General features: G+C 34.7%; 3 protein-coding genes, 1 long non-coding RNA gene and 2 other non-coding genes across 11 annotated transcripts; 3 read left to right on the forward strand and 3 right to left on the reverse strand.

Moving 5' to 3' along the window:
* Positions 1 to 21: 21 nt before the first annotated feature.
* LOC124178832 (nuclear envelope integral membrane protein 1) lies at positions 22 to 3,252 on the reverse strand. Of its 2 annotated transcripts, none has more exons than XM_046562563.1 (8): positions 3,017 to 3,247; positions 2,827 to 2,936; positions 2,446 to 2,653; positions 2,128 to 2,294; positions 1,789 to 2,004; positions 1,540 to 1,664; positions 916 to 1,077; positions 22 to 603 (listed from the first exon to the last, which is right to left on the reverse strand). In XM_046562563.1, exons 1-8 carry the CDS (start codon positions 3,096 to 3,098, stop codon positions 465 to 467), a joined length of 1,209 nt encoding a protein of 402 aa, XP_046418519.1. In that variant the 5' UTR covers positions 3,099 to 3,247; the 3' UTR covers positions 22 to 464. The 2 variants fall into 2 exon arrangements, with proteins under 2 accessions (XP_046418519.1, XP_046418520.1); XM_046562564.1 differs by having other exon boundaries at positions 464 to 565; positions 3,017 to 3,252.
* Positions 3,253 to 3,300: 48 nt separating this feature from the next.
* Positions 3,301 to 7,748, forward strand: LOC124178839. 2 transcript variants are annotated; one of them, XR_006869899.1, is made up of 12 exons: positions 3,301 to 3,410; positions 3,630 to 3,655; positions 4,378 to 4,438; positions 4,721 to 4,772; positions 5,078 to 5,128; positions 5,384 to 5,453; positions 5,729 to 5,791; positions 6,033 to 6,084; positions 6,361 to 6,404; positions 6,740 to 6,782; positions 7,417 to 7,471; positions 7,645 to 7,748. It is a non-coding gene; the product is annotated as an uncharacterized LOC124178839 (long non-coding RNA). The 2 variants fall into 2 exon arrangements; XR_006869898.1 differs by having other exon boundaries at positions 7,417 to 7,468.
* Positions 4,239 to 4,307, forward strand: LOC124179269. Its single transcript, XR_006870002.1, has one exon. It is a non-coding gene; the product is annotated as a small nucleolar RNA SNORD31 (small nucleolar RNA).
* On the forward strand, positions 4,575 to 4,646 carry LOC124179270. The gene has a single exon (XR_006870003.1). It is a non-coding gene; the product is annotated as a small nucleolar RNA SNORD31 (small nucleolar RNA).
* Positions 7,749 to 7,882: 134 nt separating the features above from the next.
* LOC124178828 (carbohydrate sulfotransferase 5-like) lies at positions 7,883 to 12,992 on the reverse strand. 2 transcript variants are annotated; one of them, XM_046562541.1, is made up of 7 exons: positions 12,305 to 12,992; positions 11,988 to 12,197; positions 10,812 to 10,945; positions 10,478 to 10,713; positions 9,976 to 10,174; positions 9,589 to 9,768; positions 7,883 to 9,202 (listed from the first exon to the last, which is right to left on the reverse strand). In XM_046562541.1, the coding sequence occupies exons 2-7, from the start codon at positions 12,129 to 12,131 to the stop codon at positions 8,887 to 8,889; spliced, it is 1,209 nt and encodes a 402-aa protein (XP_046418497.1). In that variant the 5' UTR covers positions 12,132 to 12,197; positions 12,305 to 12,992; the 3' UTR covers positions 7,883 to 8,886. The 2 variants fall into 2 exon arrangements, with proteins under 2 accessions (XP_046418497.1, XP_046418496.1); XM_046562540.1 differs by having other exon boundaries at positions 11,988 to 12,992.
* A 318-nt stretch (positions 12,993 to 13,310) lies between these two features.
* On the reverse strand, positions 13,311 to 19,506 carry LOC124178831 (carbohydrate sulfotransferase 4-like). 3 transcript variants are annotated; one of them, XM_046562560.1, is made up of 7 exons: positions 19,277 to 19,506; positions 18,980 to 19,180; positions 18,124 to 18,266; positions 17,790 to 18,025; positions 16,853 to 17,051; positions 16,545 to 16,724; positions 13,311 to 16,264 (listed from the first exon to the last, which is right to left on the reverse strand). In XM_046562560.1, the coding sequence occupies exons 2-7, from the start codon at positions 19,112 to 19,114 to the stop codon at positions 15,943 to 15,945; spliced, it is 1,215 nt and encodes a 404-aa protein (XP_046418516.1). In that variant the 5' UTR covers positions 19,115 to 19,180; positions 19,277 to 19,506; the 3' UTR covers positions 13,311 to 15,942. The 3 variants fall into 3 exon arrangements, with proteins under 3 accessions (XP_046418516.1, XP_046418517.1, XP_046418518.1); XM_046562561.1 differs by having other exon boundaries at positions 18,980 to 19,193; XM_046562562.1 differs by having other exon boundaries at positions 16,853 to 16,911; positions 17,923 to 18,025; positions 19,277 to 19,505.
* Positions 19,507 to 22,181: the final 2,675 nt, after the last annotated feature.

A 22,181-nucleotide genomic window follows, 5' to 3' on the forward strand; every position in this document is an offset into this window, starting at 1 on the left:
AAGTACACTGAAACTTAGAAATTAAAACACTCTAAAAAGATATTTATTCAATTTTGTACCAGCATTACATTTGTACAGGTAATCCAATTCATGAAGTTTGATCACCGTAAGTTATCATAAATTCCTCTCGAACATAGGAACCGAACCGAAATATGTTAGAGTATAAAAACACTACAGGTGGTAAAAAATAGCTATTAAATCTTACAAAAATCCAATCACATAAAATCTGACCCAATGCAGAGTTGTCTCGACATTACTTGGCACTTCACTAATGCTCAGCTTCTTCCACATCTTACTTTTTCATCGTAATGCTATACTTAGTTTTTTCAGATGGTCCACAGCCTCTTGATTCTCAAAAGTTGGACTTGTATTTTTTTTTTTTGTACGCTCGACTAAGCCGCCAGAAGGAACACTGTTACCTAATTTAGAACTAATTTTTTTCTTTCTTCCTGTGGCATTGAACCCTAATCCGAATCTGTTAGTGTTAAACCACCTTCATCATCAGTATACTCGCACTCTTCCAATAGGCGTGTAGTCTCAGTCTCATATTGCAACACTTCGTCATCTGCCAAATGTGAATTACCTTCCATGAAGTTAGCAAATCTATAATTCAATAAATATTTACTAGTTAGATCTGGTCCTATATACCGGTAAGTGTATTATGTTTATAATCAAAACCACATAAACTAAGGTAAGTCATTTCAAGCCTAGTATAAATAATTTACACTATATTTTCCTACTCGATAAATATCTTGAAAATATGGCATACTTTACTATAGCATAGTTTTCCCGATTAACATGCAAACTTTTATATTAGCTTTGAGTTTTTGACAACGGGAGAATAGATTTGAAATTCAAGGGGGTCAAACACAATAATTACTAGTCTAACAACGAAGCAATTTGACAATAAAAAACCTTATGGGATCTTTAAGTCTGAGAACTGTTTTCCATTGGTTGCATTCAGGGCTGGAGCAGTACCCTCTCAGAGAACTTAGTGCCAGTTCTGTTTCTCGTACTCCCTCTTCATGGTATTCATCTTCAGTAAGTAATTTTCGGCGTGTAGGAAATCGCACTCTCCTGACAAAGAACGAATTATAGAAAAAGGAAAGATGTGTTAGAGATGTTTTATACTTGATTTCTAAAGATAACTGCGAAATATTATTCATATTTGAACAAGTATGGCGCAAATAAACTCAGCATTACCGGAAAGTTTTTTTTTAGTCACAATTTATTTTACAAAATTACAAAATGTAATCATAACAATAATTCTTTATGCAAATCTTGTAGAATCTCGAAATAATTAGAAAATCCGATCAGAGTGAGCTCGGTCTAAAAAAAGAAAGAAAAATCTTTTGCAGTTAAACGTTTAAAGACAAAATGGCTAATTAGTAAACAAATCAACTAGTCTGTAGAATCTGTATGGGATCACAATTCCTGAGAAATTATAAACAATTGCTGTATTTTCAATTCTAAACACCTTTGAGTAAATAAGTTTTGCACCAACTACTTATCAGTTGAAAAAATGAAAAAAAAACTTACCAGTAAGATTTACCCTTTTGCATCAAGGCATGTGGGAAATTGTATCCCAGAATTAACAATATGCAAATCCCAACAGCAGCCTCGTCAAAATAGCTACTACAATATATCATTAAAAGACTCGATGCCTGAAATTCAATAGTAAATAGATCAGTGGTGACAAATTGCATCAAAAAATAGTAGTCGGCAGTAACACAACTGTGTTTTCGTAAATACTGATTTCATATTGGGAGTGTATTTTTAGATAATTACCTGTAAAAACCATTGGATAATTTTTTTCGTACGTTTGTTCGTAACCGGACCCAATCGGTAACAGACTATAAAGCTTATTAGAGAAGTAATTACTATATACCAAATGACATATTCACGATACTGCATAGCAATCATTCGAGCATTTTCCCATAACAATTGTCCAAGATAAATGCTGACTGTCCATCCTCCAGCAGCTAATAAGTACATAGATTTCCCCTGTCAAAGTCACATATGTAGATGAATTAGATGGTCCTCAATAAGTTTTTTCAACGCTTATTCAGATTATAAGGCGAAACAACAATAAATAGTTTTGAATACGTTCCAGACAGATGTACTTACTTTGGGAAGCAATCTACTTATAAAGTATATGAGCACAAGTAACGAAGTTGTGATTCCAAGCGTAATACCACATATGTAATAGAATATGGGGTCATAGCTCAATTTTTTTGCCAAGAGGAATACTAGGATACCCAATATCAGTAGCGTGACTTTCCAAAAATCGATTCCTAGTCATGTAACGTAACATCATTCCATTGTATCATGTTATATGTCTCATATACCGATAGAATATTAACAAGTTTATTGATATTGTGAATTACCATGTTCATGGTGACTTATGGTAAATTCAAGATTAATCTCTTCATCAAAAATACTCACCTATCAACTTTACAGATATTCTGTACTCATGACTGGTATCAATGCCAATGCAGCTTTGTTGGAATGGATTCAATTTAATCTCCTTTTTCTTTCTACTGAAAAAATTTATGCTCCACGAAGATCGATGTTCTTCAAATTTTTTCACTACTTCGGCAGGGGCGCTACCGTCATATTGACTATACGATTCTCCGTTCACATCTAGATTCATCTGTCAATAGTAGTAAACAATAATCAAAACTACAAATACCGTTAAGCTTAATAAAATCATTGCCTGGGAGTAGTTGATCTTCATTGTAATTTCGTTTCATTACAAAACACAACTGAGGTACATTTTGTAGCTACGTCAGTTTCAATTAATTTTGGTAGGAAGCTTTATCTCACCAGAACGGTTTGCCATATATGAATTAAGTATTTCGGCCTTCCTCTGTAGCAATAAATGTGCAATCCTCTTACTTCTTTTACCACATTGTCACCGTCTTCCATGTATGTGACTAAAAATTTAATGGAGTTAATGAAGTGAGTATGCGGAGGTAAATAAAAAGATAGGTTATACAAATATGCAAAAGTTTACCTGTGCCTCTAAGTTCCGCCTGTGTTTCAGTCAACATACAAGTGACACAGATTAAGAAAAATACGAGTATGGTAGTCTTCATTTTGGGCACTTATATCTTATTACTGTCATAAACAGATACTCATCGGTTGAAACAGTTCTATTATCCCGACCGCTACAACATCCGGCAATTGGCGTCCGTTTCGGTGGGTGCCGGGAGGCACAATTTTTGAATTTCGAGAGCCTAGAATCGTAGAGCGACCGTCGATCAATCGGAAAGTCGATTCAAACATCTCTCGACCGAGCTGTGAACGGTTCCGTTCCGAGTTTGGATTTTTTCTGGTTTCCGAGGTCTTCCTGTTCATCGGTCACTTCATCAGGCGAAGCCACGAGGAGAGGTTGTCCGAAATTTCAGGTGAGCAAACTTGAAGAATTTCCTAGTGTTCGTTAAATTAATTTCCAACATTAAAATGCTATTATTAACGCATCACTAATGATGAAAATTTTTGTCTCGTTCGTATGAACTGTTGTATGATTATAAATACAAACCTGAAAATCGCGTTTACTCTGTACTGTACTCTGAGAGAATGAACCGACTCGTTTTGCTTATTAATTTTTCCTGTTTTATTTTCAGTTCCACGACGTAGCTGACCTATCAAGGTAAGCTTTTTCATTCCTAATTACCTCATAACTTTCCCTCAAGTTTCTGTAATATCATTTTTCCACACTTCGTTCCGCGATGCCACGTGTGATGCGTTGCAGCATGACCAGAGCGAGCATCCATTTATGAATTAGCGAATCCTCTAAACACGCGCTCTTCTGAAATGTTTGGCCGAGAAATTTTGCAATCTCCCGAGTATTCCTGATCAGTATTTCGTAACTACAATTTGTCGAGTAAAAGTGAGGTGTATATTTCTAGTATATGTGATTTCAAATAGCAGATATTTTAAGAGGGAATCGACGCTTTGGTTGATTTTACAGCTTTCGAAATAATGGATTATTTAATATTAAAAATGACTTGTATAAATTTTTCAAAAGTTTTGCTACAGTATTAGGAAAGGCATATTCTTTTACAATGATTCACTTTGATCAACGCATTTCACAGAAAAAGAATTGATATTTCATGTTCGTTTCTATACGATTAAATATTTAATTCAGTATTTGGCAAAGTTATGTATTAGTTTTGGAATTATGGATACTCATTTACCTAGATTTATAAGCTGTTCAAATTTAATTCAAATTCTTAACATGATTAACTTTATACCGCCCCAGTCTGATTTCTGTGACTGATTGGTTTATTCAATGATTTTTCCTGTTTACTGGTGTTTTTAAAATTATTGAACTGCATTCAGTACCTGATTTTCACAATTATCAATTTACAGAAAATCATCAGCCATGAGGGGAATTAGCTGCATGTTTCGGAAGACTGGGAAAACTGAACGAGTAAGTATTTTACATTCATTGATATATTTTCATACATGTCGCAATAAATATATCGCCAGGTATATAATATTTTTTTCCATGCAACACGGAATTGCATAACATTTTTTGATGTGCTAACACTTGCGAGTGTCTTAAATTTTTAAATGATGAATTTTATATCGCCCCAGTCTGATTACTGTGATTGATTGATTACTATATGTGCTGAATATCTATTGAAGTCTGCCATATTAGAATGCATACTCTTGTTTTCAGTTGAAATGAAATTTGAATCATTGCTTACAGATTCGTAGGGCTGTACATTTACAACCGAAAAGAAAAATGATGACTTAATACAGTGAGTATTTCATATGAAGTTTATGAAACTATATAAGTGTTTTTATAAAATTACTTAAATAATTGCAATGCTTCAGTAAGCTGATGATTTAGTAAAAATCTTGTCGGATTTTGATAGTTGAATTTTTATCCTTTGAAACCAATATCTTGTAAAGACTGTAAAACTACATAATCTGAATGATGTTTTAACAAGCATATGTCTGATACTTGTGATGCCATATTTAACCCTGACTCTTATTAATTGTTGCAGACTCATAGTGTGATAAAGTTCATTATAGCTGTTATATGTGATATTTATTTTTCCAGGAAGGAGAATTGAACAGATGGAAGAAGAACTTTTGCCCCCTTGTGCAAATGGTAAATACCACAATATTTGAACACTTGACATGTTTATTTTTTTCTATTTTTGAATGTGATATTTTTGCAACTGAGTGTGTTGAAAAAATATTTGCTACAAATTTTTGTGAACACATCGAACGTCTGAACGTGATGAATATTTGTTATCCCTGTCATACGATTACGTGGTGATACTGTACTGCCTGAATTTAATTCACTAAATAGTTTACTTCTTTTTGCCCATACTTTCTGCTCACAAACTTGTTTGTCTTGCAGTTTGAAACATCAAGGTTAACTACAATCCTGGATCAGTAACTACAAAAATGGTTGTTTTCAGCCTATAGTGGTAAGTTTTGATAACAACTAGTTCACATTCATAAAACTTGCACCATTCAATTGTATTCAATTTAGAAATGTTTCTTGCTATATATTCTGGTTTATTGTTCTACCTGCAATTATTCGTCTCTTGATTAAAGTTTATGTCTAGTACAATGATGAATAATGTTAGTTATCCCTGTCTTACTTAACTGTGGTGATAAATTAACACTGAAACGTGAATATAAATTTCATACTAACCACCGAAATGGTTTGTATCGTATCTAATGGCATATTGTTATGCAGGATTATCGTGGATCCAATTGGGACTGGCGCTAGTAAACGCAGCACACACGAGGTGAAGTTGAGGTAATTGACGTTGGACGTCTATGCACTTCTAAAGCTTTGAATAAATAATTAGTTGAAATAATATTTTGTTTTACAAATGAGTGCATTACCATATTAACAGAATCATTGAATGATGATTTATTGACAAGCATATGACTGAAAGTTTTTGATGTCTCAATTATTCTGATTCCTTCACATAATTTATATGCGTGATTCCTATGCAACGATCAGTTGTCAATACCCTACTTTCTCCATGTTTCAGAACCATTTAAATGCAGTTGGAACAGAGTAGCATTGGCATCATTTATAACAATGTGAGTATCTCGAAGAAGAAAAGACTATTTTTAGGTCAATTTTTTAAAATAAAACTGGACATAGTGAAAAATCGTGGTTCATCATAGTTCTAAATTCAGATGCCTTGCAAAGTTTTGCATCATTAAAACTGTCATGATGAATCCAACAACGCTCCAGTCAATCAGATTGCTTAGTGGCGAAATGTTGTACGCTGATATATATTGTTTCAATAGATCAGTTTTTAGAAGTTTTGAAAGCCTATTGTGCCTTACACGTCTTCTTATCTATTATTACAGGAGGACTACCTCAAGCTGCTTAGAGTTAGAGTATTTTCGAAATGGTGAGTTCATTTTTCCTATCATGAAAGTTAACCTTCATATACCTGATACTATCCAAACTCTTCGGTTAAATAATGTTATCAACTCATTAACAGTGTGATCTTTTCTTTTATGCAAATTGTTGCATTATCATTTGAAATTTGAAGATTTTTAATGAAGTCAATTTGTACCATAGATTTACTTACCCTGAAATTGTGATGATTCAATAATATACGCTAATATTACCATTTAGTTGGTATGATTTCAACTTGCCCTCTCTGAAAATTTGGTAGATAATGTAGACATCGATTCTTCCCAAATCAAATTTATAACAATGTGCATTGGTGTGTCTATTTAGGAGGATTATTTAACCTGATAGACAAGACCCCCAGATAAAGCTTGTAAGTACAAATCTGGTAAAATGTATTGCTAACGTATAATTTGTACTTAAATAATAATATTGACTACCATGATAACGAATCATTTGGCAAATAACATCTCAAACTCATCGGGCTGCAGTAATTATATGTGTCTAGAGATTAATTTTTGAAATTATTCATTATATTGTTAGATATCGCCAAGATCAATTATTCAGAGTGGAAATAAAATATGGGAACTTGGAGAACCTGAAATTGTCAGAGAATTCGGACCGTTTGGAAAAGTCGAAGAATTTCGTGAAATTCACTTGAAGTCGGAGATTTTTTTACAAAAATGTCTTACATTTTTTCTTGAAAAAGAATTAATTTTGGTATTGGAAAACCTGAAAAAATCGGGGAATCTCAAATCTCAGATTTTATGACCAGCCTGTTATTCCAATCCCAATTTTGAATGCCGAATATAATTTTATATCTTTGCCTAAAAAGGTATCTTGAGATTCATCCGAAAAGAATAGATTAAAAATAGTATGATGTTACAAGTATATACGCTAAGATGATCGTGTAGATGATTTCGTCTTGCCCTCACTGACTCAAACATGATGAATTTTTTCTGATTTTAGGTCTTTTAAATTACTCATATGAATTTGTATCATTTCAGGTCCCAACGAGAGACAATTCTTTCGAGTGCGTCTTGATTTGCAGTTTTTGAGGTAGTACGTAAATTTGAATATAAGTTGGAATTGCTTTTATTATTTTTTTTATAATGATGACGTAATATACGCAATGATTAACTATGAAGATGAAACATTAACTGAATTTTGCTTAAATTAATAATTATCGAATCTTCTCCGATCATATGTGTGACAATTTTGTTGAAATGTTTCAGATTAACAAAAACTCAACTGTCTGATCAGACTGTCCCCGGACATCGGATTGTGTAATCAATTGTAATGTATTACTTTACGAATTAAAAAAAAATATGTACATGTATATTTGGGGTATTTTCTTCACGGCAAAATCTATTATAAGTACAAATCTGCATTAAATCTGAAACACCGATGGCATCGAAATGTATCGAAGGTATAAATTATAAAAGTAAAATTTTCATGCGATAAAGACCTACAAAGTGATAATTTATAGATTGCTGTTGAAAAAACACGGTTTCGTAGTTTGTATTCTATACTGCATTTATCGACGAAGCACACACAAGTTTTAATTTATGGGTGATATTATTAGGCGTACAATACGAAGAACTCTGAAAAAATACTACCGTTATAAGTGAAGGCAATTGATATTCATCATTTGAACAGATCTGTAATAAATGCACACATTACTTTTCGATTACATTTACTTGTACGATATCTTATCAATACTCGCGTATCACTCATCACGATTGGCACCCCATGTATCTAGAAAGTTGCAATACGCCAATAACTTTATATTTAATGTAGGTGAGGCATAACCATTTTTTATAATTTTCTTTGCAACTAATCGCTATTGCAAGATTATTATTACTTTGCTGGCCATCATGTTAATTATGAATAACTGTGGCTATCAATCTCTTCATGAATTATACAAGAATAATCATACAGAATAATGTTTTTAAATTTAGTAGAAGTAATTTTACCACTAATTTTTCGTTACATCCAACGTAGGAATATATACAGATTAGTATAAAATTACGTATTGCGGTTTTACCGTAAATTAAATACGTAATACTCTAAAAAAATACTGGTAGGTAATATTTAACAACTTGACAACAATGAATGCACGCATGCCTTCAATTTGTCATCAGCTAGATCAACCTGAGAAAAGAATTAGGTAACTCATTTAACGAAAAGTTTGATAAACAAGGAAGTGCACAATTTTGTGGTCAAACATCTCAGAAATTTTCACAGTGAATTGAAAGTAAAATGCACTTCATTAACCTCCTGTAATTTAACTTCTGTATATATACAGCATGTAAATTGCCAAACCGTACTTGCAAATACCCAAGTAATGTATGAAACACGAGTTAATTTATTTTACATGGAGGAATGAGCTAAGCCTATATTTGTTGGTTGGAATGTATGTTGAACTCGAAATAGCATTTCTATATCGTTAAATACTTCGGCATATTATATTATAATTATATCGTGTAATCTGTTACTGGATTGAATTCTTTTTGATGAGAAATGTTCAATGCTGGCACGTATCCCCAGCGTTTCATTGCGACAAAGCAATTTCGTTGAATTTCTTCAACTTCTTCAAATTCTAAATCCGTTCTCCAATGAAAGGGAGCGGTCTTTGAATTTCGGTATGTACTGTATGCATTACCAACGTCACTTTTCGTATGAGTATCTAGATATTTTTTAACGTTTGGATGAAAATCGAGTCCATAAAATTGGAAAAGTTCTTTCACATGTTTATACGGCTCTGCGGTCAGATCTTCATATCGTAACACTCTGTAATGATGAAATTCTCGTTATTTGAATCGTCTACAGGGCATGTCCAGTGAGATTTGTCAAACAGCGCTATTAGTCCCAAATGTTCATCATTTAATAATAAATTACTATTATAATTTCACACGTGACTTTTGCAAAAATGTGATGAACCAATCATCTTCTCAATTTTCCCGTTTTTCTTCCATATTTTAGATTTCAATAATTGCTTTGCAATAAAATTGCTTTGAGCATGAAAGATTTTTTGAAAAATGCATCTAATTGTGATGATATTTATTCAAAAATATGAAAAAAGAGATGACGTAAGCAACTCTTGAATCGTTCATACGCGATGATTGCTCCGACATTCTGTACTCGTTAAACAAGTGTAATTTAAAAAATTTGCGTACCTAAATCGAGAGGGATATTTCATTTGCAGCTCCACAGCGGCGTTGTAATCTGATGTCAAGTCCGCGCAAAGTAAACCTGCATCTGAACAGTCCGGACTTGCTTGGCAAAAAGTAGTATGTCTTCTCGACTGAAGAGTTCCACGGGGATCCCTTATCAAAAGTATCAATCTCACAGCCAACCTGGAAACCGATTGTCCGTAAATGGGATGAAATTGAAATTCACACGTAACATCGTTTCGTGATACGTATTACGCGGCTTCAAAATGACAAAGGATCGCTAAACGTCTCTATTTCCCGAACTGCAAGTGAGCATAATGACTGGTTCCAAATTTCCAATACCTACTTGTTTCAGATGCTAATACATGTCCGACTGATTACTTTACTAACTTTTTGTCGGCAAGAAGCTCTTGTGCAACACGTAACCTCAGGCGGACAAGTTTCATTGATTGGAATGGAAAAAGTTTACACATTCCGCTAAGAAATCTGTGATTGTAGCAGATGCTCTGGTGAGCTTGGCATTGCGTCCACAGAGGCGGATTAAGCCTGAAAATCCAAGATTGATTCTTCACATATTCTACATAGTGATCTGAAAAACACCATGAGTTATAACATCATTTTAATGTGTGTAATATACGGTCTTTGAGGGTAAAAATATCGCAACTCAAATTTACCTGAATATTACATATACATGTATAAATGACAAATGTGTCACTGCATTTTTTACGAAAGATTGACGGAGTTGTTAGCTTTTTCACATGTCAGGTATTACAGGGATATCCAAAATGAAAGTAGCTATTGACTTTATTGACAAACATAAGATTGTGAATACGAAAAAGTGACTAACATTCACTGTAATTGCATGTAAAATTAGTTGTGGAATATGGATTACCCAAGTCCGCGTATTCGCAGTTAAGCAGCGCCTTGATATTAGTCAAGGCTTGGCTGGCGAGTGGGGGACCTCTGATTTGAACAATGTCAAAATCAGAAAGTGGCTCATAGTGATAAAAGAGCCCTGGATGCGCGGCAAGAATATCCCCAAGAAATGTACTTCCACTACGCCAGGTTGATACAATGACACTCCTGATCGGATTTCCATTATTTTCCATCACCAGGTCTTCAAGTTCACTACAATATAACACGGATTTTTGCTAGCAAATGGTAAAATTGAGAATGCTGTGGAATAGAAGAGTTAGAAAGAAATGGTATGAAAGTAACTGTTTTACCTGGCACTTATATTATATCTTCCGTTAGGATATTGGTAATGTATAATCTCATCGTGAATGATTCTTCTTTGTTGATCGATGACCTGCTGTATTTCACTCAATGTAGCAAGTGAATCATCGATTTCACCTGTTTTCTGTAATTGAAAGAAAGTATACTTATGTGTATTGGCAGATCAAAAAAGAATGAATTTACTGCATGCCTGAGTCCGTAGTTTTTAATTTATTAGTTGGGAAATCAAAAAACATTTTCCCATCTGGATCCTTCATATTTGGTGTTTGATGACACTATTTTTTAGAGCAAGATCTTAATTGTAGTGTAGTTCGATTCAATACTATAAGTAGTTAATAGGTTGGTCCTTATTTGGGGTGTTTTCGAATTTTCTTGCAAACAAGACGGAAAAAAATTTGCAAATAAATCAATAAAAAAGTACGCGAAACCGGGAGCCTGTAAGCGAACCCTAAGTACTCCCGCCAAGGCCATGAATTTTCCCATGTAATTTCAATGGGAATTCGGACTTACAGCACTATTTCTTTCGCCCCCGCCTAAATAGTATTTTGAAAAATCTGAAACTTGGCATATGTCTTTCCTATATTCATAGATATTTTAGAAAAAATTGGGCGATTTACAACGATGAAATTAACAAAGTACCAGCGCATCAAAGTTGTGTCTTAAAGTAAAAAAATCACCATTTAACGAAATAAATGGATTAATAAATAATATTAAACAATTAGATAAACACCCGTTCAGTGCCAGATTTTATCGAATCAGGTCAAGTGATTTTTTTAAAATGCAATATCTGGGGCAGATTATTTTATTTCCGCTAAATCCATTTGATAGTTTTGAAAAATTATTTATCTGTCTACTCATACTCATAAGTATAGTTGGACTTTGGGTGCCGAAACGAGTGCGAACTGTCTTGAGGTTGTCAAAAATGAAAAAGTGTATAATTTTAAAATCAGTCTACATCAACAAAACATAGATAAATTATACGCAATCTAACTGCCGATAGTTATCAGGAAGTAGATAAAGATTATATGTGGCCCTGTGCAAGCTAAAGTTTGACTCACTTAAATTGGTGAAATTAAATCGTCAGTGTGTATTGCGATGGTGAATTTTGGAAAACCTGTTAAACCATCTGATTGGTATTTAATTTGTACAGCGGTAATTAAACTCACCTCCCAGAACTTCCCCGTTGCTGATAACCGTTGTATCTGATCTTTCATTGTCTCTGGGCTTCCGTATCTTTGATCGAAGAATAAGAACACAAAACAAAGCGATCCGAAACCGACAAACCCATAAAACCGCAATCGCTTAGACATCGCAACACCAGAACAGTGAATTTGTTTGGAAACTGTACAAAAATGACATGTGGAAAATTGGAAAAACTGAAACAAAAATTTAATACCAATGGGGACCATATCATAAAAGTCATTAACAACGAGTAACGATATTTTTAACGCTGGCGTGTTTAGCAATTTAGAATTTGCCATACCTACGTGGCCTAGGAATAACTCACACACAAACGAATTATCAATGATTCATCAACGGATTGTAGACATCATTTTATCGAATCACATGGTGTGTGAAAGAGCATCACCAAGCCATTTCAGCTGGCTTTTTAAAAATATTAAAATAGCAGATCGAAGCTTCCGCGAAAACGATTACTTGGAATATTATTCCTCCGAAGCTTATATTTCCAATTCACTCGTGCAAACAAGAGGGGCACGTTATTTTTAAATCGCAATCGGATAGGTTAAATCCTTTATTGGTGGGGGACTAATTTCAATCGGATTTCCGGCTGTGATATATTTTTCACGTTACCGTCTTATCTGATTTTAGATTTGGGAGTATTAGTGATATTATACGTTTCAAGTACCGGTTTAAATTTCGTCTGTCTGCATTCGGTTACTTTACTATTCCTATTGAGCTGCGAACATTATTCATTGTAAAATTATGCAAGTCACTTGTGAAACCAATCTTTTGTGTAATCGGATTAAAGCATATTCACCATGGGATTTGAACATAAGTGCCGATCCAAGACGCATATGACCATCATAGGGCAAAAGACTTATTGATTGGAAAAAATATCGTAGAATAATTATTGTGAATCATTTGTTTGCTCAAATGATCTTTTTTCTGGTACATCGGTGTGAAATTATTATATAGCGAACTAAAGTTCACCGTGTGATAATCTTTTCACAGTGATAACAAGTGTTGGGTGAATCATGTCATGTATAAATGATGAAAAAGAGGCCCAAAGTGCACAGAACTTTAGCTATTCGTCATTTTTGTGCCGAGAGTTTCCACGTGTGTACCGCTTTTATCGGCATTAAGTCAGATCAATTATAATTTTGATGATATCATTGACAAGTCCGTAGCCAGCCAGCGACGTGACACAAACGAATAAGGCTCATAATACGGCTCACGTGAACGCAAGATAAGATTATCTCTTAGAAAAAGTAAGGATGTATGAGAGGTACGAAAAACTTTTAAAGTTGAAAAAATCATGATCATTTATTTGGTTGAAAGGAAAATCAGCGATCGAGGGCAAACTTGTAAATGATTGAAATAAATGCCCTGTGAAAATTATTTTCACACGTAGTTTTTGTTATGGTTATTTATCATTGAGTATAAATATTCCAAAGTATAAAGGCTAATGATGAAATTTACTTAAAACTCGTGTTCGATTGCCAGGTTATTAAGGTGGATCGATCAGTTCGATGATCTTTCAAAATGCAACCGTTCGGCTTATACCTATACCCACTTACCGCTTCGCAGGTGGAATAAGAAATGGCCCATTATCATTTAAAGTTTCCCTCTGACTAGTCCAACGTGAAAGAAACTTAGAAACACCAGTCGAGAATTCAAACTGATGAACAATGAAAAAATCACGTATGACAAAATGAAACTAGAGAAGACCGTGCAGTGAAGCAGTGTGTACGCAATTGATTGCAACGACAAAGTATTTCGCACTTCGTTCCTCCTATCGCAAAATTGGCGCTGTTTTGCAATCGTACGAGGATAATAAAATTGACAGCTGAATCCCCTGGTAGAGAATTGATTTCGTGATTGTAAGGTTGAATAAAATTGAAGCAAATTTGTTTACGAATTACGTGAGATAAATAAGAATAAATGAGCAATAATTTACGAATCAATATCTGAAAAGTGAGAAGTTACAGAGCACATAATTTCAGGGTTTTCCACAAACTCGATTTGTCTGTAAATTAACAATCCAACTGTCTCTACAATCCGAATACAAGTACAAATGGTAAATGTCGTCTAAAATCTTGTACAATTAACATCATGGTGATGTATCAATTAAATTGTTGAGCATACCGTTCGAGAGATAGTGCTCGTTTCGTTATTCAATATTATGGCCGTGTACTTGTATAACTTATCTCACCCTTTAACTGACAGAATAATTATTGTAGCATACGGCAGTGACTAACGATTTTTTTACGTGACAGTCAAGGCAAAGGAAACTCAACTGGCGGATATCCACCGTTTTTACGGATGTGCAATAATGATTCAAATATTGTGCTCGTATAACACGACCTTATAAAATATTTAGCCACTACCACCATGACATTTTTTGCATCGATGTACGATTGGCAAACAGTATGTCCACCTTTTTAATGGAAAATTAATTTTTTAGTACCATGAACTGTATTGAAAAATTACGTTGCAATATCACTGCATAAATTGTAAATCAGCTATAGAATGCTATAAATATATTATAAATATACCTGTATTTAGGCCATTTGGTGTATTTTTTATCGTTCGATTGCTGTCTCGAGCTATTGCTTATTACAAGGGTCTGTGTTAAATCTCGTATGATGCACATACTTAAAAACTGATCGTTCGCGTCACAAGCATGTAAGATATTAAAAATTAAGAGACGGGTGCAATTATTGTAAAATACATCTAATAATCAAACACGCGAGTAAGTATCAATATGAATTTATATTTTGTCAAATTTTGTTATTCGAATAACTTGAAAACTGCCGGACTGATTAGACCTAAATTCTAATCAGTTATGAGCGCAGCAAAGTCCCGTCAATTGAGACTATGATCATTCAAATCCGTTCATTCGGTCTCGAAACGTCGTTGGACAAAGAATTGGTTACACACAGACTCATACGGACATGCATCTGAAAAATGTCGGAAATGATTCTGTAGGCCTCAAAACGTCGAGTTCTGGTGAAAACGAAACTTTTCATTTTCGAGGTGATGGTAATAACTTTGCCTTCTCTTTTTTTCTTCCAAAACAACTATAAAAGTGAAAAGTTAAAAATTAGTTGTAAAATATCTGTTTGTGGTAACGTAACGACGTCATAAGGACCTTGTAACAAATCGAGGCCGACACTGTTTCACTGTTACTGCATTCTGAATCATGAGATCCTTAATTCCGATTTTCTTCTACTACTCGAAAGTGGTGCTTGTAAATACACGTGCGCGATATCTCAATTAGTGTTTATCTCTTATGCAAACGTTTCAAGGCTTATGATTCCAGAAGTAAGAGGTGACTGATTTATACATTGGTAAACTTTAATTGAGTAAAAATTATGAATTTACTTGACCTGAATGATATGCATATATCAATTTGCACAATAAGACGCATGCAGTTTTAATATCGCGATGTTTATTTTTGTTCCCCTCATATTCTTGCTTATCATTCCTTCATTTTCGTGTTATATTCATTGCTACTTTTCGAAAGACAATTGTGTGGGCTCTTCGAAGGCAAGCTGCTCGTTTCGAGTTCACAAAATTTTTGATTTTTTTTACAAGTTGATTGCTGTGCCGATAACCTCGAGTAATCTGCTCAACAGAGTGTCCTAGTCGATTTCGACATTGTCGTACATATCTCGGACCACCCAGGTCCACGTATCTTGAACGCAAGAAGAACATAACAGCTCCATTCTACATGCAATTCTGAATAAAACCACTTTGAAACATAACCATTTAATGGAAAGATAAGGAAACGGCACGATTTCTACGAACTTACTGTCGCCATTTCACAGGAATCATGCCATTTCTTTTTTGTAACTCTCTTAATTTGTAACTCTCATTCGATCTGTACAATTAACTTGCAATAACATTATGACGTCGTTACAGCCTTCGCCACCCATCTTACAAGTGTGGCATATAGTTTGTTACGGGATTGAATTCTCTTTGATGAGAAATGTTCAATGCTGGCACGTAACCCCAGTGTTTCATTGGCACGAAACAATTTCGTTGTATCTCTTCGACTTCTTCAAATTCTAATTCCGTCCTCCAGTGGAAGGGAGCGATCTTTGAATCTCTGAATGTAGTATACGGATCACCGAAGTCATATTTCGTGTGAGTATCTATATACTTTTTAATGTTTGGATGAAAATCGAGTCCATAAAATTCTACAAGTTTTTTCACTTCTTTATGTGGCTCTAAAGAGAGATCTTCGTATCGTAACACCCTGCAATAATAGTAATTTGCACAATTATAGTACACATGTATGAATAGTGGGAGCTCGTAGAAAAAAAACCTTTCATGAATTTAAATCAAGTTAATAATAATAAATAATACTCCAGAAGTAAAGGATTTCGTGGAAAATGTTTTAATTGCAATAATTTATCTGGATCGAATTTGAAAAAAAAAAATTTTGTAACCAATGAAGCATTCAGATACAGTGATAGCCACTCCTATTCTTTGTCGTCGTGTACAACTGTACGAAGGAAATCGAAAAACGTGCATACCTAAATGTGGAGGGATATTTCTTTTGCAGTTCTACCGCGGTGTTGTAATCTGATACCATGTCTTTACAAAGTAAAATTGGATCTGAACAATCTAAACCTTCTTGACAAAACGAACGATGTTTTCTTGACTGAAAAACTCCTCGGGGATCCCTGGTCAGAAAAACCAATCTCACACCCAACCTGGAAATCAATTGTCAGTGATAATTCTGACGAGTAAAATTACCTCGAAAGGTTGCAAAATAATCGGTGATTCTTTCAGTAATCAAATGGTGATACGACATTCCGCAGTGCCCGATTATTTCTCTCACTTTTCATCGGCAAGAAGCTCTTGTGCAATATGCAACGTCGGGCGGAGAATCTTCATCAACTGAAATGGGAAGAGTTTACACATTTCGCTCAGGAATTTGTGATTGTAGCAGATGCTTGGGTGAGCTTGGCATTGAGCCCAAAGAGGTGGATTAGCCCAAAAAATGTAAGTTCGATTTTTCACACGTTCTAAATAACGATCTGAAAAAATGATGTAATTGTAATATTATTTTCATGCATAATATATCGTCTTCGAAAATACAATTATTGCAGCTCGAATTTACCCGAATGAATATTAGGGTGGTCCTTATTTAGGGTGTTTTCGAAAATTCCTGCGGATAAGAGGCAGTTCTTAGAGTTGACCTACAGGCTTCAAGTTTTGCGTATATTTTTTTTGATTTTTTTGCAAACTTTTTCCGCCTTATCCGCAGGAATTTTCGAAAACACCCTAAATAAGAACCACCCTAATGAATATAGATATGAATGCAAAATGTTTCACAGTATTTTTTATGAATATTAATTTGAAAAATGAAATTGGAAAATGCCTTGATTGACGTTGCTTTAACTGGCAAGTGCAACCCTATTAGGTAGGCCACGGACAAAGAGTATAAGACACTGGATGCTACTCGCCAGTAGGTACAAAAAGATGACTTATATTTATTACACATGGTATATAACGATGAAATTAATATCTGAATACGAAGGTAACGAAATATTGTGGGTTTCGGTCAATTTTCAATATAATATTTTATTAAGACGTTTCGGTCGTGCATGGCCGGCCATCGTCAGTTGAAAATTAGACTTGTATATTTTCTGTAGAAGTCTTAATAAAATATTATATTGAAAATTGACCGAAACACCCAAGATTTCGTTACCTTCATATTCTCAACATCGGTCAAGAAAACTTCGTCGAAATTAATATCGTTCTATAAGCATTACCTAAGCTTGAATAATCGCAACTAAATAGCGCCTTGAGATTTTTCAAAGCTTGACTGGCAAGCGGGGGGCCTCTAATTTTATTAATGCCAAAATCGACAAGTGGTTCGAAGTGGTAAAAGAGCCCCGGACTTGCCGTAAAAATATTGCCAAAAAATGTACTCCCACTACGCCAGGTTGATACTACGACACTTCTAATCGGGTTTCCATTTCTCTCAATCACCAGGTCTTCGAGTTCGCTGTAACACAGCATGGATTATCATTGTCAAATTATGAAATTCGGAATGTCGTAGAATTGGGGCGTTATAAAGAAACGGTATAAGCGTAATTCTTTTACTTTGCACTTATATTATATCTTCCGTTAGGATATTGGTAATCTATCATCTGATCGTGAATGATTCTTCGTTGCAGATCGATGACCTGCTGTATTTCACTTAACGTAGCAAGTGAATCATCGGTTTCCCTGATTTCACCTGCGTCCTGTAATTAATAGAAATTACCTATGTTTTAGGAATTGAACAAAGAAATAATTCGTTACATAATTGAGTAAGTGGCTTTCAATATATCAGTGAGAAATACAATTCATTGTAATTTGGCTTGGTTCACTGTGAGGAGTTAGTTTGATACAATTATATGTTGAGATACTGTTTCTCATCCATAAACATAGTCATATCAAAAATTAATTTTAAAGGCCACGAACAAAATGTACCACACAGTGTAAAATCACTCCAACAGTAAGGTAAACTGTGCGCGATCAGAACTTATCCCATTGTCCGCACATTTGAAAAATGTGCCCGAATTTGAGTTGGCGATAAATCTTATGTTGCAATCATTATTCGTTGTAGTCTATTTTAATCGCCCCAGGCGAATATTTCAGAATCGAAAAGAGATACATGAAAAAGTCCGATGCGAAATTATTATATCAACGGGAATGCTACAATTTCTGAATTTTTTATTTGGTACGTGAATTTTATACAGGAACGAGTACAAACTAACTGGGCTTCATCTCATTCGAAAAATCCTTATTTCTTTTTCTGAAATTATTGTAGCAAAATTAATGAATCACGTTCAGTATCAGGTTAATTAATTTGAAATATACAGAAGTCCTAATATCACGGTGCGTTAATCTTAATTTTTCTTCCGTCCTAGAAACCGAAGCATAATATAATTTGAATAACAATCATTGAACTCACCTTCCAGGATCTTCCCACTCCTAACCCTTCTTCTGGATGTTTCATTGGGCTGCCGTACAATTGGTCGTAAGCAAAAATCCCCAAACATAGAGATCCCAAGCCGATTAGCCCATAAAAGATTGCCAGGTTGAACATTTTAACGTGAACACAGTTAACTCACTGGTAAACCATGAGTAAATTACTTACAGCAAATAAGAGAATCTAGAACAAAGATCTATGAACAAAGAATAAAAAAAACGCACAATCCGCAATAAGGATCACAAAAATGAGTGCTTACTAAAGTACTAAATTACTAACTAAATTAAGTTTTTATGCTGGTTTGTTCGGCAGTTTCAAATTCACTATACTTATACCACAAGTAATTACCACACACAGAATGGCAATAAAAACGTTACGGCCTGGGTTACGCTTATTCGCTTCTAGAACATTACGGAAATGATCGGAAAGTCCAGATTGTTTGGTTCTAATGAAATGCAAAGGCTTTCGGATAAGAGGGGGGAAGAAATGAGTGCGCAGAGAGATGGATATTTTTGGAATGGACGTGGAGTTGGGGTTTACATAGAATTTTTTTTAGAGCTAGAGTTATTTATAAAGGACTTAGAAAGTAGGTTATTACATATAGTAGGTTGTTAGATCCTGATTTATTTTATAAATGACGTAAATAAAGAATGACGTTACGAAAGTCAATAATTCTTGAATAAATCGCTGAAAAGTACTTTCACACAGCGCACAAGATTAATCCAGAACAAATGCAGTACGTCTAAACTCGATATGTCTAGATGTAGCTCTGTACTGCGATTCCCGTACCACTGTCGTTAGGCTAACGACAGCCGATGAGAGTTGGGTTTTTTCCCAGGATCGTCCTTGCCATTGGCTGTCGTTAGCTTAACGACGTCGTTAGTTACCGACAGTCGTACGGGAATCGCAGTACTGGAATGCATCCTTGGAATGACTTGGGACTGTGCTCTAAAAAACACTTTTTGTAAAATTATCTTCGTGGTGATAAGTTAATTGTAAAGTAGATCGTACAAACGATACTGAACATTTTATTAAATGACGCCCGAACTCGTATCACTTATCTGGAAGTTTGACCGACACGGTAACTCTTACTGTGCATGGTGGTAACTAAAGACATTTTTCTTATGAAACTATAATCAAGGCATAAGACCGTGCACACAAAATTCAACGAAGCGTTCAAACATATAATTATCTGTATTGGCAAATGTATCATTTATATTGTAATTATTATTATAATATAACAACTACTATAAGGGTAGCATCTGAAATGTATTGCACATTTATCTTTGAAAATCATTCTGATATCCTTACAGACTTTGATATTATTTTACTAGTGCAACTTATAGTCTGTTACGGGATTGAATTCTCTTTGATGAGAAATGTTCAATGCTGGCACGTAACCCCAGTGTTTCATTGCCACGAGGCAATTACGTTGTATCTCTTCGATTTCTTCAAATTCCAAATCTGTTCTCCAGTGAAAGGGAGCTTTTTTAGAATTTCTGTATGTACTGTATACGTCGCCGGCGTCATTTTTCGTGTGAGTATCCACATACTTTTTGACCTTCGGATGAAAATCGAGTCCGTAAAATTTGAAAAGTTCTTCTACCTGCTTATATGGAGCAACAGAGAGATCTTCGTACCGTATCACCCTATAACGACGACATCAATGATAAAATTAATCATGCATCGGACATTTTATATGAACTTATTGTTAGTCACGATTGGATTGTATTGTTTCAACCATGATTTATAATCGTGTACAGCAGCTTCCAAGCTTCGCTAAAGTTATGGGTATAATTCACGTTTCGATTGTCCTACTGTAAGATTTATGAGACAATGCTATTTAATTCCTAGGACTTCATCATCATTTATAGCACATGATATTGAATTTTCAGATGTAAATTTGGAAAACCTATGATGAACTAATACGACATCTTTATATGTATCGTATCTTTTCATTTCTGTCGCATGCTTTCCACCGCATGAATTCTATTCGTGTGACGACTCTGGATGGTGATATTTTACTGAAAAGCGTTTCTCTTGTCATAAATTTTATGATGATACGTGAAAAAAAAATGCTGTAAGTGACTATGGAAGCATTTATAGATCCGTGATCACGGAACGACGATAATTTTCTCAAATCGCGTACCTAAATGTAGAAGGATATTTCTTTTGCAGTTCCACCGCGGAGTTATAATCTGCTACCAAGTCCGCACAAAGTAAACCTGGATCCAAACAATCCGGATTCTTCCGACAAAATGAAGTATGTTTTCTCGACTGAAGAATCCCACGGGGATCCCTTACCAGAAGTACCAATCTTACAGCCAATCTGGTAAACAATTGTGCGCACAAACTGTAGTAAAAATATTGAACGCAAGAACAATTGATTATTTTACTGACTTCTTATCATCGAGAAGCTCTTTTGCAATGTGTAGTCTGAGGCGAGCGATCTTCATTGATTGAAATGGAAAAAGGTTACACATTCCGCTGAGAAATCTGTAATCGTGGCATATGCTCGGGTGCGCTTGGCACTGCGTCCACAGACGAGTGTTAAACCTAATATTCCAATACTCAGTTTTCCCATGTTCTATGTAGTGATCTGCAAAAGTCAATCGGTCACAAGATTTCGTGATGCGTAACATATCATCTTCGACTATTTAAGAATTGTAGTTGAAATTTATCCGTCGTACAGTGAATTATATGTGAAGCAAAAAGTGTCTCGCAGCATGTTTTCGAACATCTATGAATTCTGCGGATAAGGAAGATGAAGGGAGTCATTACCAATTTCATATTCCAGATATCATGCACTATATGTAATTGAAATGGAAAACACACGGACATCCCGTCAACAGGCAAACGTAAATTATCGTCCAAAAAATAACGATGTGATATCGGGTGTCACACGATGTACCTTGAAGGTACATCACTTTGCTACAGGAAATTCCAACATCATAAAAAAATGAACCTAAACCTGCCTTGGAAGGTACTAGATCGTTCAAAATAATGTATCCAAATTTATCTAACAGTTTCGGAACCATTACGGATCAAAGAAATTGAACGAACGGATAAACAATAGGTTTTGACAACCATCGATGCTGGTCAATGTTCCCATCGTCATCGGTCATTACGTTTCAGAAAAATCGTGGCCAAAGAAGTGAAGTTGATACAGCGATAGAGATGTATA

Source organism: Neodiprion fabricii, chromosome 3, assembly GCF_021155785.1.
Source record: "Neodiprion fabricii isolate iyNeoFabr1 chromosome 3, iyNeoFabr1.1, whole genome shotgun sequence".
Lineage (NCBI taxonomy): Eukaryota > Metazoa > Arthropoda > Insecta > Hymenoptera > Diprionidae > Neodiprion > Neodiprion fabricii.

Excerpts from the sequence above, each read along its gene's own strand:
- LOC124178832 (XM_046562563.1), bottom strand. The coding sequence starts at position 3,098 with ATGAAGACTACCATACTCGTATTTTTCTTAATCTGTGTCACTTGTATG. Across the intron at positions 1,665-1,788 it reads TTATCCAATGGTTTTTACAG|GCATCGAGTCTTTTAATGAT; the intron begins GTAATTATCTAA and ends ATTGAATTTCAG. Across the intron at positions 1,078-1,539 it reads CAAAAGGGTAAATCTTACTG|GAGAGTGCGATTTCCTACAC; the intron begins GTAAGTTTTTTT and ends GTTCTTTGTCAG.
- LOC124178828 (XM_046562540.1), bottom strand. The coding sequence starts at position 12,302 with ATGGCAAATTCTAAATTGCTAAACACGCCAGCGTTAAAAATATCGTTA. Across the intron at positions 10,714-10,811 it reads AGATATAATATAAGTGCCAG|TGAACTTGAAGACCTGGTGA; the intron begins GTAAAACAGTTA and ends GTTATATTGTAG. Across the intron at positions 9,203-9,588 it reads AAATATCCCTCTCGATTTAG|AGTGTTACGATATGAAGATC; the intron begins GTACGCAAATTT and ends TCATCATTACAG.
- LOC124178831 (XM_046562560.1), bottom strand. The coding sequence starts at position 19,114 with ATGTTCAACCTGGCAATCTTTTATGGGCTAATCGGCTTGGGATCTCTA. Across the intron at positions 18,026-18,123 it reads AGATATAATATAAGTGCAAA|CGAACTCGAAGACCTGGTGA; the intron begins GTAAAAGAATTA and ends GCTGTGTTACAG. Across the intron at positions 16,265-16,544 it reads AAATATCCCTCCACATTTAG|GGTGTTACGATACGAAGATC; the intron begins GTATGCACGTTT and ends CTATTATTGCAG.